The following is a 15,288-nucleotide window of genomic DNA, read 5'->3' as shown; positions in this document are numbered from 1 at the left end:
TTCTAGAGATTTATACATGGGGTGGCAAGCAGATATTTTAGCGTGGCCATAATTTGTGGCCATCTTAATATGTGATTAATATTTATGTATATTTATCATCCCTTATTGCCTGTTCTACATATAGAACTAGTGTGCATGTGTACGGGTTTCTCTCTTATCCAGTAAATTATTACAAAGACATAGGTTTGTAGGAGATTTTTTTTTTTTTTTTAACCCTAACCCACATTTTATTATCTCTTTCATTCGGAGACAATAAACAAGGAACATGAATAACGTGTGCTGAACTTGATCGTCAGAACAAACATAATAAGAATGAGAGGTTTCATGTCCAAGCAAGCCCTTGAACTCATCCATGCATTTGTTTCGAGTAGACTTGATTATTGTAATGAATTAATTCATAGTTAACTATACTAACTCTAACGTTAGCTAAACAGTGAGTAAAAGCTGTATCTGTGTAGCTAACGATAGCTAGCGAGCTAAATAGCTAGCGAACTTAGCTAAGTGGTAAACAGCTGAACTGCAAAAACGTCTTCGCTTCATAACTCGACAAATAACGTTACACTGATGAACAAAACATTCATTCATTTACTAAACATATCCATTAGGTAATGAATTCTAAACGTAATAACATAATTAGTTAAAAGCACATTTAACATTACCTGAACAGGCTCCACGAGACTGACAGCTCAGTGGGCAAACTCAAATCCGTCACGTGACCCAGGGTGCAACCATTCAGGACGGAGGGGTGGAACACTGAGTTTATTTTTCAAACTTGAGAATTTTAGGATTTTACACTGAATTCTGATTAAAAATAAAAAATAAAGATCCAATAATAATAATAATAATAATACAACAAATTATATCAGTTGGTCTGTGTAACTGGGGTGGCAAGTAGGGTGGCAGGACCTTTTTCAAGGGTGGCAGCTGCCACCCTTTGCCACCGTGGTAGCTTCGCCACTGCATGACAATACTTTTTCAAAAGACATTCACTAATTTCAAACAAACCACACTATTCCACAATTATAAAACAACCCATGCAATTCCACACTAAGTGGCCGGAAGCCTAGTGATCTGCTTAGTGTTGAAATGGCCATTAAAATGAATTTCCTTGATTTTTTATTAGGAATTTACATCATCAAGCATCATGACACTAAGTAATGTCCAGAGGATAGCACTTAAAAGCATTATTTAAAACACTTGTTTCCAAAGTGGTCCTCGATGGAAACATAAAGTGAAATAAAACAAAACATCACACAGCATAAAAACATCATAAAAACAGCATAAGAACACAGCATAAAACTATCCGCTCACTACTACTACAAAACAACTTGGAATCACCCTCCCTTTCTCAAGGGTGAGCCATTAGTTCTCCCCATAAATATGACTTCACTTTTGTTTTAAAGATGGCTTTGCTTTGGCTTTGCTTAATATGCAGAGGCAGATGGTTCCATGAAGAAATCCCAGTATAGAAAAAGGAGCTTCTTACTGTTTTACCTTTGACAAGAGGAACACTGCATGACATAATACTCCCTCTTGTATTATAATCATGTAGACTTCTCACCATATCTAGGGGCCCTGTTATGAACTATATCAAACATATGGTTGAGTTTTAGTTGTTTTACTCGATCTTCTACTGGTAACAGACCAACTTCTTTCATTTCCTTAGAAATTACAATACATCGAATCAACTTTGGATTTCCTTATGAGATTTCCTGCATTTCAAAGACCGTCACATTTAATATCATACATAGTGCCTTCGGAAAGTATTCAGACCCTTTTACTTTTTCCACATTTTGTTGAGGATTGTTGTGATTAAATTAAAAATAATTTGCCATCAATCCACACACAATACCCCAGAATGAAAACACATTTTTAGAAATGTCTGTATTTTTTGTATTCAGACCCGTTGCTATGACTCTTAAAATTTGCTAAAATACAAACATGTCACCAACAAATCACTCAATAAGTTGGCAATAATATCTATCTGTTTTTATAGGGTCTCTGATTCGCATAGGAATCAATTACACACTGTGTGGATCAGGTTGTCATTACATACTGTCGGCCTAGTACATAGCCACACAGCTTGCAAGCTCAACCCCTTAACGTGCACGTAACTTGTGTGACATTGATGAGATATTGGGTCCCAAGATACATTTATTCACACTGGCTCACAGTACATCGATATTGACCTGAATGAATAACATATACAACACTCTAGTCTAGAGAGAAAATAGGTCCTCTATCCTTTAGCTGACATAATGTACCCAACCCCCCCCGAGAACTAAGGGAGTCATTAAAGGCATTACATTAAGATATCTTTAGCTCCGGTGATAAATTATGTAGGAGCAGAGAGTCTATTCAGGTGTTAGGGTTAATCCCACTCCCACACCTCCCAATCTGACACACGCTCACTTGCTCGCTTAAAACACTGCTTACCTGTTGATCTTCAAACACTACAGTCTCCAGGAGCTAGGAATAACTCGTGAGCTTAGAATGATAAGGTTCTATCTCCGTTTAGGGCAGTTCAGAGATATTGAGCGTCAAAGTTTTCACATTCCATTATGTTTTGTGCGATGGAACCTTTGTATTTTATGAATTACTAACTCAAAAATGTCAACATTTAAAAAATAACACCACACAGGCATTAATAAACACCTAATGGATCAGATTATGTCAAAAACTTCATTTTGACCAAAAATGGAGATAGAACTTTATAATTCTAACGTCACAAACTACTGAATTGAAGTTATCAGCAGTTATTATAAGAATACTGTTTTTGGTTGATTGGGCCAACAGAATAAGGTCCACAATAACTGTATGCTAAAGAAGTGAGGATTTGTTTTTCTTTGAAAACAGAGCAGGAGGGTGTAAGGTGATACCTTAAGACCAAATCACCACATGGGCATGGTTTCTTTTCATAGACAGAACAGCCCAATGTGGTTGACTCCATACTTATACAACCATTCTCAGTGCATACAAGCTCTACCCTCTGGTCAGACAGTACATCAGACAGCATATCCTTTTTAGCTGTAAGCTGTAACTCTCACAAGTCTCCCTCATCTCAGGAATGTGGTCTGCCTGAGAGACTTCAAGACCAGGATCAGTCAAGAGCTCGTACTTTGAAATTGATGGCATACAGATTTTTTGGAAGAATAAAAACTTAATTGACCGTAATAATTCAACCATCACTCAATGGTTGTCAAGACATGACTGTATAGCATGCTGTTTAATAATACTATGGGGAAAGTAGGAAACCACAAGAGCACTAAATGGAGCGAGACTGACTTGACAATCAAGGTACTCACTCTCTCTCTCTGTGTCTCCGGCTCTGTCTCTCTCTCTCTCTCTGTCTCTCTCTCTCTCTCTCTGGCTCTCTCTCTCTCTCTGTCTCTCTGTCTCTGTGTGTGTCTCTCTCTCTCTGTCTCTGTCTCTGTGTCTCTGGCTCTCTCTCTCTCTCTGTCTCTCACTCTCTTTCTGTCTCTCTCTCTCTATATACAGTATATATAAAACTGTGGGGTTATTTTCTAAGAGCGAGCTGGTCTACTGGCTTGGTACAAGCACAGAGGTTAGGAGGCCGGAGAGCGCATTCCCTAAATCACAGGGGAGGCCTCAAACTGACTAAGTGGTTTTCCAGGGTCATGTTGGCTATTTTGTAGTGTATGGTTAGCCTGGTGTCGGTTTTGTTTGTGCTTTAGCCAACTCGTCTGCCTATTGGCATGACAATAATAGTCAGTTGGCGAAGGCACCTAGAGGTCTGGGACCAGGCTAGTGAATGCAGGGTTCCCACACCTTCTGAAACATCAGATTCAAGCACCTTTCAAGGACTTTCAAGGCTCAATTCCCTCAAATTCAAGGACCCAACACGGCATAGTTTGAGACAGACCTAGATGACAATTTATATAATAGGGACTATCCGCTCACAGACAACAATTAAAAAGAGAGGCTTGAATGTGTGAACACTAGATGGCCTCTTGCCTTCTCTACCACAGCAAAACAATTGTGAAATATGTGTAAAGTTAAGCAATACAGAGACTTATTTACTAGCTGACGAGTAAAACATTTTTTAATTAAAAAAAAATATAGAGAGAGAGGAATTCAAGCACTTGAACACAAGCTCAATGACCCATGTCTATTTTCAAAAACTTTTAAGTCCTTGATTTTTTTTATTCACAAACGTTCAAGGATTTCAAGGACCCGTGGGAACCCTGTGAATGGGAGAATAAGATCTGTACATGGTGTAATATGTTGGTATGCCTGAAACCCCCCCCCCAAAAAAACTAAACAGTGACAAACAAGCCGTTTTTAAGTTAAATCATTTATTTTTTGATTGCAGGTCAGAATCTGTCCAAAATAGATTTCTCTTTTATTCATTGGGTGGGTCATGACTGGGACATGTCCTGAGCAGTGAGAACTAATTGTTTTCTTATTGCATTGTGTGTACATTCCCTTCCTGTGAGAACAAGTAGGCCCTACTCAATGATTCTGAGGATGAATACGATCATTAAAAAGGTGCAGAAATAAGAAATTATCATTGATAATTTAAGACATTCAAATACAATGTCATAAAAACAAACTTCACAAGTGCAAACACTCTGGTTAAAATGTAAGCTTTGCAGACTTCCAGTGCTTCGAAGGCTAATCATTTCCAGCATATCAGGACATAATTCATAACACCGTTGCAAACATTATCAGGAGTAATTTTCATTGCCGAAAAAATTACAGTGGTACCTATATGTTTCATGATAAGCCTAGGTAAATACAACATTTCAAAATCAGGCCCATCTCCATCCCATCCCAAAAATCATAAATTAACTGTATAGTCTAGATAAGTCTAGTTGATTGATTGTGGCAATGTGATAAAATGGTTAAGAACAGGAGACTTGACAACTGTGCTGTATATCTGCCAAAACTAAGTGAGAAACAGTGATGGGGCCAATGCTACATGGATAGCTTGAACACGATGCCTGCTTAAACAAAGCCACAATTATAATTACCCGTTGCCCATGAAAACACAATAGAATTAACACACGTCATTTACACATGAATGTTCTGTCATCACGGTCAATTGAATTGTTGAATTGGGAAATGCAGCAGTAATGCAGCAGAGTTCCCTCTTTTTAGGTTGAGAGCACTTGAGTAATTGTATCCTATCATTAGAAAAGTGTAACATTACTTTTACAAATGTACATTTAAAATAGGCCTACATTTTATAAAATTACACTTAAGGAATCTTAAAAAAAAATAGTTCAGACTTGTAGCCGTGACGTGTTAAGTTAACCCATAGAAGCCCAACTTTAAAAGGGCAAACAGGGGCGGGACGACAGTAGCAGAGGGAGATGAGCTTGAACACAGCAGCCACACTGTTAGACAGTAAACATACCAGCAAACAAACTGTATTACTCTGCCTAAAATGAAAGCTAAAACCCAGAGGCACAAAAGCATGACAGGCTTGTTAATTTCTCTGAGAGAAGTACCCTGGAAATCACTTATCAGGGAAATAACGAGCGTTCAACATCAAATGCTGACGTCAGTCCTTGACAGAAAGGCCCACAGACAGACAATCCTCAATGCAGAAAAATAACTGCCATTCCCAGAGGTGGGAAACAGAATCGCCAGCACACATCAAGAGTGTGAACCAGCCAGTGAACACTTTCTCAAACAAGTCAGGTGATTTGGACCCATGAGCAAACCTCGATAAAATCTGAATGACATTTGCTCATTATTAACACACAACATGTCCTTCCTTCCCCCTCTCCCTTTAAAAAGCGTGTGGCTCTAACTGTCAAAAGAGTCCGACAAGGGTTCCACTCCAACACTCACCATGACTAAGACTGAAACGACGAACTTGAGGTAACCACCATTGTCCTCCTCTCCATTGAACCACCACCTCTCCATTGAATCTCTGTGAGTTTGGTGAACAAAATATTACGGTCCCGTTTTTTAAAAGGAAGAAAATAAGACAAATAAAAGAATGTTGCACTAAAAAGCTGTCGGTGAGTGTTCCCGTTCCCTGAGCTCCCCAACGGAGGGCGGGCTGAGGGGCATTCAGAGGTCTTCTTCGCTATCCCAAGGATCCTGCCTACTACCCAGGAGCTTGGTCATTTGTCAGGAGTACTCCTCACCCTCGCTGACCACCTGGTTATAGCCGCTGGACGGGTCCCGTTGCCGACAGAGCACAGCGAGGAGGACTACGATGACGAGGAACAGCAGACAGCCGGAAACCGCCAGGCCGATGATCACATCTAAAAGGCGTGGGCCAGAGAGAGAGATGACAATATCGTGACGTTAGAATTATAAGGTTCTATCTCCATTTTGGGTCAAAATTTAGTTTTTTTTACATAATCTGATCCATTAGGTGTTTATTAATGCCTGTGTGGTGTTATTTTTAAAATGTTGACATTTTTTGAGTTAGTAACTCAAAAAATACAAAGGTTCCATCTCACAAAACATAATGGAATGTAAAACCTTTGAAGCTCAATATCAGTCCGATGATCCAGGAACTGCTTGATAAATCCTTAGTTCCGGGTCTTGAGTGCGGTACCAAGGGGTGGAGACTTGGGCAGTCTACTGTGTTAGTGTCCGTCATACCTTGATCTCTTGCAGGAGACTCGACTTGGCACTCCTTCTCCCAATCCACGGGGATGGACGGTTTGGTGAGGCGCCTGAAGTCCTCTAGGGGGCAGTAGAGGGCACAGCCAGGCAGAGCCACAGGGTAGGGATCTCTAGAGCTGTCGTTACGGTAGAACATGGCCACCGACATCGATCTAACGGGAGGAAGAAGAGATGAAGTGTTACGTACTCATCTGAACTGTCTCCAAGGAGTAACATGACTATCCTGACTATGGACCTATCGCTAAGACACGGCCCCTTTGAAAAAACTCGGACAAACAAACAACGCTTCACTGACAGTGACTGACTGACCAACCGTGACTGAATGACATTCGATGACTTACAATGGTCGGGAGTTGGCAAATTTCTGATTTCTAATTTACCACAGCAAGTAATAGACATGTTTTTTTTTTTTAAAGATGACAAGAATATTTTGTCTAGAAGCCTTTTCACCATCAGATATTAGCGAGTTGTGCTGTGTCATGACTGATGATTGGACAATTTCTATTTTGGGGGCGTGGCTTAGCGATAGTTCCATTGCATTTCAAGTTGGGATCAGCTGTCAGAAAGGGAGTTATGCCTAGTGGAGACCTACCCGTTGTCTTCCTGGTAGAGCTCAAATATGTGGCAGGAAGCGTAGGGTGGCTGCTTCCCGTTGAAGACATTCAAACTCGACTGCAGAGCCACAATGGTGGTGTCATGCTGTAAACAGGGTATATACAGGAATCTTGAGGTTAATTTGAAAGTGACAGTTGGATCTAAGTGACAGTTGACACTAGAACAGCCGTGTCTATGTTACCTAAAGTAACATACAATCAATGAGACACAGTTGAATGAATGAATGAATGAATGGTCTTTATTGTCATTGATATAGTACAGGTACCAAACAACGAAATTTGGGAGGGGGGGCTCCCCTGGTGCTAGGAAAAAAAAACTAAAAACAAGAAGGGAAAAGAGCTGGTTTACATAAATAAAGGCTATGTACACTATCCACTATACTATGCTATACAAATAAAACACTGTGCTGTACTATATGCTATGCTATACCTATTCTAACATTTCCTATCTCTGAACCTTGTTGGCACCAAATAACGCAAAAAGGCATCCCCATTTACATGGGAAAATGTGATAGTTATAAGATATTAGTCTTACCGCAGAGAGCATCATCATCTTCATGCGGTGTTTGGAGTCAGGAACCCCAAACTCTGAGATATTCTTCACGATTTGACCCAGGAGAAGGCCTATTTGGGGGAGAAGTCAAGAGAGAGAGACATTAGGGGAAGTTGACAAGACCGTTGAGGAAACTACTGTTCCTCTCCTTCACTCAGTGTTGCAGACATAACATAAACATTGTTGCAATGTAAGTCGCTTTGGATAAAAGCGTCAGCTAAATGGCAGATATTATAAATCATTGGCTGACTATAAGAGCAGGTGAGGTCAGTATTCAGTATCAGTTCAGCAACCAAATGAGTGATTCTTGATAATGTGCAATGGGCTAGTAGTTTTTTTGTAGCTTGTTTAAGTAAGATAGTCAATTTGAGTGAACTCCTATGCAAATCTCCTGTCGCTCTTTCAAAGGTCATAAAGTCAAGAACTGCAGCCATAAAGGAGCACATAAGAGAGGGACAGTATATTAGGGTTCCAGTAGGTTGAGACAGGTTGACTGTCCTGCCCTGCCGTGTGGCCTCACCTCCATTGAGACGGCTTTTCTCCTGCTGCTTGTAGACTCCAAACATCATCTGGAAGCCGAAGTCCTTGAGCTTCCTCAGATTATCCATGACATCAGGGGTTACCCAGGCGGGCGCAGTCATGTTGTGCTTCGACTGAAATGAGACAGATGGAGAGACAAGGAAACAGAAAATGAAATGCCTTGATACAGTATGACGACAAGGTGAACAAGGTGAAACGGCACAACAGAATGCCAAAACATACCTCCATGTTTCCAACTTTATGTTTCCATAAAAGTGGAAACATAAAGTAACTTAATTTGAATCATTTGGCAGCTGACGCTGTTATCCAGAGCGACTTACAATAAGTGCCTTGTCTAAAGTAGGTACAGTAACTACTGGATACTGCACATTGCACAGGTCTCCTGACATAGCTTCTATTATACTCTGCACATTAGATACTGTACATAAACTACCTCACTGTACAAAAACTACCTCACTGTACATAGCTCATACCGGTATATACCTCTAAACTATACTGATGTTTACAATACTACCTCTGCACATGCTGTATATTACATAGTTACCTATCGCTACCTCTTGTTCTATTTCTATCATGCCCTTATATCACTATTTGCACTTCTGGTTGGATGCTAAACTGCATTTCGTTGTATTGTACTTGTACTCGATGACAATAAAGTTGAATCTAATCTAATCTAATACGTCACAGTCATCACAAGTAAAACTTTAAAACTAAGTGCCAACAGCAGTCATAGCACCAGAGCACTGGAAGCCTAATTTGTTAGTGTTTATAATGTTTATTCTTTCATACAAACGTTCAGTCAGTGTAAAAACCACCAATACAATAATGGTAGGGTGCATTGAAGGTTGGTGTTGCTTTGATCTTGAATACTTGATTACCCATGTAACCCTAGATGACCTGTTTTATTGCCTTTGTGGCACATGTGACCCTCCAAAATATCTTTCAACATGGTAGGTTGATTTCTGCTGACGTGCGATCAGTCTGACTAGGGGACGGGAGGCCGTTGGGGGGTGGTTAGGCCACAGTTCTCCACAGTCACAAGACACAGTAGTAGCGGTAGCCACAGACACCTCTAGCTAATGGTTCTGCTTTCGCATGTCACTGTAGTTCCTTACTAGCTAGACATGGAACTGTAGGAGGAATTCAAATCCTAGCTCAAAGACTAACACTCGCTCTATCCATGTGATTGATGGTGAGATAGATAGGCCCTGTCCTGTTATGCTTCTAGATTAATGCCGTATTGACAGCAAGCCCAGCGAGTTTAACTCGAGGCATAACCTCTGATGTGAATTCCATCGTTGTGGATTTGCAAGTTGCTTACCTCACAGAACAGGGTATCGTGGACACTCCATACACTCTCGATGGTGGCGTTCTTCAGACCAGTTTCGTTCCTTACCATATCTATAAAATCCTGCAAATAAAACATTATGATTCAATGATAATCTGGACCAGAGGTACCCCGAACACAGAACGTATTGAGGGCTCTCAAACCACTTTAGGTGGCTGTGAATAAAACTGATTTTAAAATGTCATACAATGAAGACTCCAGCCTCGTTTGCCAGAGTCATTATCAAACTCCAGTGAATCCAGTGAAGCCACTTACTTTGTACATGAAGGTCATGTTGAGGAATTCTTCAGAGTGTTGGGTTTCATTCATAAGGACTTTATAGCGGGGGCAATCGGAGATCGGAAACGACAAAAGCTAGAATAGACAGAATTCAGGTGTGAACACGTGTGGAATGAGACAGGGGGTTGTGCAATTAACACACGGCGGCATGGTGAATGCTTCGAAACAGAAGATATTTCACATATCTTATTCAAGAGCATATTTTGTTTCAGTCAGAGTAGTAGGTATGCAGTACCAGTTAAAAGTTTAGACACACTTCTTCCCCCATTCAATTGAATGGGAAAGTAAGTCCAAACTTTTGACTGCTACTGTATGCATCTTTGGATGCATCACCCCAAAAACTCTTGAAAAGTCCCACAGAAAGTCTTCCCCCCCCCAGCACCCTGCGCACCCTCTCCTCTGCCATGGGCACAGTGTGGACCGGGATGGGCTGCCACAGCAGCTCTGGGTTGAAGACCTGAGACCCGTTAGGAGGGTACAGTCCAGCCAAGTCGGCCTCTGCACTCATCAAGGTGCGGTCGTAGTCTGTGCTCCTCACAGAGATCTAGACAAAAGGGGGGATAGAGGAGGAGGATAGGAGGTGGGTGATTAACACTGAAATGAGAATCTACCGTTTGTGTTTTCAATGGCTTTTCTTCATGCCTCAACGTTAACCTTAACACACTGACTGGAGTCACTGTAGGTCTATGAAAGATTGAATAAAAACGTTGATCTTTGCACAGTTTTGAGTGTGCGGATGCTGCTTTTTAAAATTGCATTTGATACTCTTCAGCTCCAGCACCTCAGCTAAATCTGATTACGGATGAGCGGTGGTATCTTCACTATTTTGATAGCCTTTTCCATTTGAAATAGGTAGGTAGGATAGGTGATAGACAGATAGTAGCAGCACCATCATCATTTCCTCTACATTAAATGAGTAGTGACAGGGACGGTTGTGGTGCAGGAGGTAGAGGAGCCGCCGTCTAATGATCGCAAGGTTGGCAGATCGGCGGTTCGAGCCCCGGCTGGCCACATGTCGAAGTGTCCTTGGGCAAGACACTGAACCCCAAATTGCTCCCAATGAGCGGGCCGGCGCCTTGCATGGTAGCTTACCGCCATTGGTGTGTGAATGTGTGTGTGAATGGGTGAATGAGAGGCCGTTGTAAAGCGCTTTGGATAAAGGCGCTATATAAGTGCAGTCTATTTACAGGGAGACTAACCTCATGACGGTCGTATGTCTCTTTGATGAAACCCGCATAGCGCGTCCTCAGGGCCTGTCCCAGGTTGAAGTGCTGCTTCATTCCCTCCTGGAGATCACATGATGTTAGAAACACACAAACCACCCGTCATCCTCCTCATGACAATAGTGGTACACATGTTACGGTACAAGTGGGCAAACTAGGGTTAGGGTTAGGTGCTAGGGTGACTTGGTACATGCTGGCATGTCTTAACCGTAGCACCCTAGCACCCAACCCTAACCCTAGTTTTCCCACATGTACCGTATTCCCACATGTACCGTAACACACACACACACATAACTATACAGATAGATATAATCAGACGGTTTGAGTATGAACGTGAAGTATTGTTACTACATCCAAGCACTATAGGGAGCAAGAGCATAGACACGTGGTGAAAACAGGTAGGCAAATGGCCGACAACATAAAGTAGAATGTGTGGGGGACTAGTGAAGGGTGGACCCAGTCAGCAAGGTCATTTCAGTCTTTTACAGATTATGCCGATTGTAACTAAGCTTTCACATGATAATGAAATCATTGATACATTGAAATCTGAATATTAGTTGTAGAAGACACACTTATTTGAATGTTGGTACACCTCAACACCTCAACTAGTGGAGAAAACCGCCCTGAACCAAAACAAACACACACACTGGTTTCACACTGTGGTCCATTACGCTAGCTAGCTAGCTGACTAACAACAAAGAACATCTAGCTATCTACATCTAGCTATCTACACCCAGAAACTGTTTCCAGTTTCTGGGTGTTCCAGACAGACCCAGGGGCACACAAGAGATCAGGTCACACGAGGTGATCAGGTCCTTATGACAATGCAAATGCCTGCACTTGAGTGGCAGAACTGGTCTCCCTTGTCTCAGTAGAATGTGTAGAATGAATGTAGTTAACTTAAGTTAAGCATGCTTATGCTGATTTGCATATACTAGATAGCTGCTCTGCGTGTTTAGCACATCACGACACGCTGATAGAACATGAACATGCTAAAAACACATAACTGCACATAACTAGATGATCACACAGTCCCTAAACACAAACAAGACATGCATCACCAACACTCACCCGACTACAAAGCTCCGAAAGTGTTATGGCGAGTGGTATCAATCAAGTATGGAAAATAAGCCTAGTTTGCTAACAAAATACAAGTACTTAGTGATCCTAAAACTGTTGTTTGTTATATTGAGTGGGCTCTTCAACACTTAAACTTTTTTGTGTGTGTGTGATTTGCGTGAATTCACTGTCACCGACTTGGTGTACCTTTCTCCAGCCCCTGTCATAAATATATAATATATAATATATATATATATTTCTATGTATTTACCTGAGACAGCTGTCCAAAGCCCTGAGGCCAAGCGCTCTCCTGGTAGACATCTGTTGGGTAGGCTTTAACTGGCGATCGGTCCCCATGGCGATAGAGCTGTGTGTGGGGAAAAGAGCAACATCAAAAGAAACAATCTTTAATCGAAGTGTGTGTTTTTATGACTCAAAGCACAACACAGGTGAGGTGATATGGTACTCGATCAGGTCAGGTTGTTCAGACAGCAGAAGACAACCCCCCCCCCCAAAAAATAAAAAAATCAAGCTCTAAGTTTATTTTGATCTTATTCAACAACATACATGCAGGCCTCCCAATCCTTCCCAGGATCCTCTGCAGCAGAGTGATCACAAAAGGTGGAGGGGTTACAGTTTCTGTTTCCAGTTTCTGGGTGTTCCAGACAGACCCAGGGGCACACAAGAGATCAGGTCACACAAGGTGATCAGGGCCTTGCATGACAATGCAAATGCCTGCACTGGAGCAGCAGAACTGGTCTCCCTTGTCTCAGGTGTAGAATGAATGTAGTTAACTTAAGTTAAGTATGCTTATGGTGATTTGCTCAGACGGACCTCTCCCTCCCTCCAGTTCCTATGCCTCAAAAAGGTGATTTCAATATACAATCTTAACACAATGAAACCTTTACAATGTATATTTTATCCCCCAAAGGGATATCAACCGTATCATGTACAGACACACACACACAGACACCAATCTGCTTCTAGTTTGCCTCAGAGATGCAAAATAAAAACGTTAGGATTTAGTGTCGGCAAAGCAAGGATCCTAAGAATCTGTCTTGGGGACACCACAGGGCACCGCAGGACAAATTCCATGCTGTCCATTTTGTAGAAGAGTGTAATATGTGTCATCATTCTCAATGGCAATCACTTGCTACATATTTGTGTGAGTTGCTTCCCCACATTGTACTCAACAATGAAGTGTCCATTTTGTGGCGTATGAGATGAGGATGTTGATGCAATGGTTTGTAACTACTAACTGCAATGGTTTGTAACTACACGTATTTCGTCTCTCCCTTTAGGAGAAACCTTTTGGGTCCCATTCCTCTGTGAAAAGAGTTCGTCATGAAGTTTTAAATCACTTATTAATTCTTAAACTAAATCGATATCAGTAAAAACACTACAAGTATTTGTAACCCTATACTTCTTACTATACTTGAACATTAATTAGGTTTGAAGTTTTTCTAAATACCTATAAATACTTTTCCTGGTCTATTTCTTAGAAACGTTTCCATATCATGTTTGACCAGAAGTGAAAGGATTTTCCTCTTTTTTATTTGTATTTATTTAGCCTTTATTTAACCAGGCTCTATGGGTTAAACTCTATTTAACCCATTGAGATACAATGATCTCTTTTTCAAGGGAAGCTTGGCCAAGACAGCAGCTCAAACATCCAAGTTTCAACATCCAAAACAAACAGCACAATTACACAACAAAACAACACCAGATCGACAACAAAAAATAGACTAAATACATTTTGATCAGAGCAATAGGATAAAAACAATGGGACTTTCATATAAAATATAAAACCGGTAGCAAGAACTCTCTTCCCTATTCTCATGATGGAAGAGACATGTAGCCTATTTTTGATTTCATTTCCCCAAAATACAAAAACCTAGCTTTCATTTGGCACCCAATTTCATATGATATTTTCATTCTCACATGTCCTACTCCTAACACTGAACCAGGTACTAGCTAGGTATTGAGAGAGCAGAGTTGATCATATAAATCACATGATGAGGAAGCTGTCTAGACCATCTCAGCCAGCTCAGCAGTAGACTGACAGCTTGCTGTTACCTTGGGTTTACAAACAGACCAGTTCACAGGATAGGATCCATTCACTAGACTAGACTAACCTCTTTGGGGTAAACAATAAATACATAACATTTAAAAGAAGATAATACTCTGTACTCTGACATAATCATGTAGTCTTCTTGACTTCTCAACAGCACCCTACGGTGGCCCATCCAGCTCACTGGAGGCTACATGCTAAGCTACTCACCACTGTCACAAATGTCAGTCTTCTGTCTGCGACACCTTCGCCAAACACAGCGGCCAACGTCAACAGCAGCAGTCCAGTCCAGCCCACCATCATCATCCACGACTAGTTGGACACTTCTTAACTCCTGACAGTTTAATACAACAGCATTAGTCCTTGGACAACATGGACAGTTTGTGTTCAGTATGATCTGGCTAGCTTAGCAACAAAAAGACAACGACAAGAAGGGGCGGGGGAAAGACGTGTACGTCACGCTTTGGCATGTGGAGCTCCTGACCAATCACATCGACAGTTAGCTCACATTGACCAATCACATCAACAGTTAGCTCAAAAGACAACGACAGTAGGAGGCAAGAAGGGGGCGGGGGAAAGACGTGTACGTCACGCTTTGGGCATGTGGGAATCTTGACCAATCACATCGACAGTTAGCTCACATTGACCAATCACATCAACAGGTAGCTCACGTTTTGTTCATCCGGAAGTCATATGAAGAAATGTGCAGGACTTCAACTTCTTGTATAGTCGAAGGTATTGTTGGATATGCTCCCAAATAATGAAAATACCACCGCTCATCCGTGATCACGACTTAGCTGAGCTGCTGGAACTTGATTGAGTATCAATAGAGTCGTTTTTGCACAGATGTTGAGTGTGCGGGATGCTGTTATTCTGCACTGGATATGTTCCAAAAATGCCTTCTGGCACTCTTCTATCTACTAACTATACCTCGTGTACTATACCGTATGAATGAATTAATTAATTAATTAATGAATGAATGGTCTTTA

General features: G+C 41.3%; 1 protein-coding gene across 1 annotated transcript; it reads right to left on the bottom strand.

The window, feature by feature from the left end:
* Window positions 1–4,324: 4,324 nt before the first annotated feature.
* Window positions 4,325–14,683, bottom strand: acp2 (acid phosphatase 2, lysosomal). The gene is made up of 11 exons (XM_080528666.1): window positions 14,510–14,683; window positions 12,500–12,595; window positions 11,146–11,232; window positions 10,338–10,490; window positions 9,923–10,021; window positions 9,641–9,730; window positions 8,300–8,432; window positions 7,762–7,850; window positions 7,205–7,311; window positions 6,589–6,764; window positions 4,325–6,242 (listed from the first exon to the last, which is right to left on the bottom strand). Exons 1-11 carry the CDS (start codon window positions 14,603–14,605, stop codon window positions 6,106–6,108), a joined length of 1,263 nt encoding a protein of 420 aa, XP_080384792.1. The 5' UTR covers window positions 14,606–14,683; the 3' UTR covers window positions 4,325–6,105.
* Between the last annotated feature and the right edge of the window lie 605 nt (window positions 14,684–15,288).

This window comes from Nansenia antarctica (genome assembly GCF_963989245.1).
Source record: "Nansenia antarctica genome assembly, chromosome: 4".
Classification (NCBI taxonomy): Eukaryota; Metazoa; Chordata; class Actinopteri; order Argentiniformes; family Microstomatidae; genus Nansenia; species Nansenia antarctica.
Note: the sequence above shows the minus strand (reverse complement) of the source record. Positions and strands in the feature narration are given on the sequence as shown.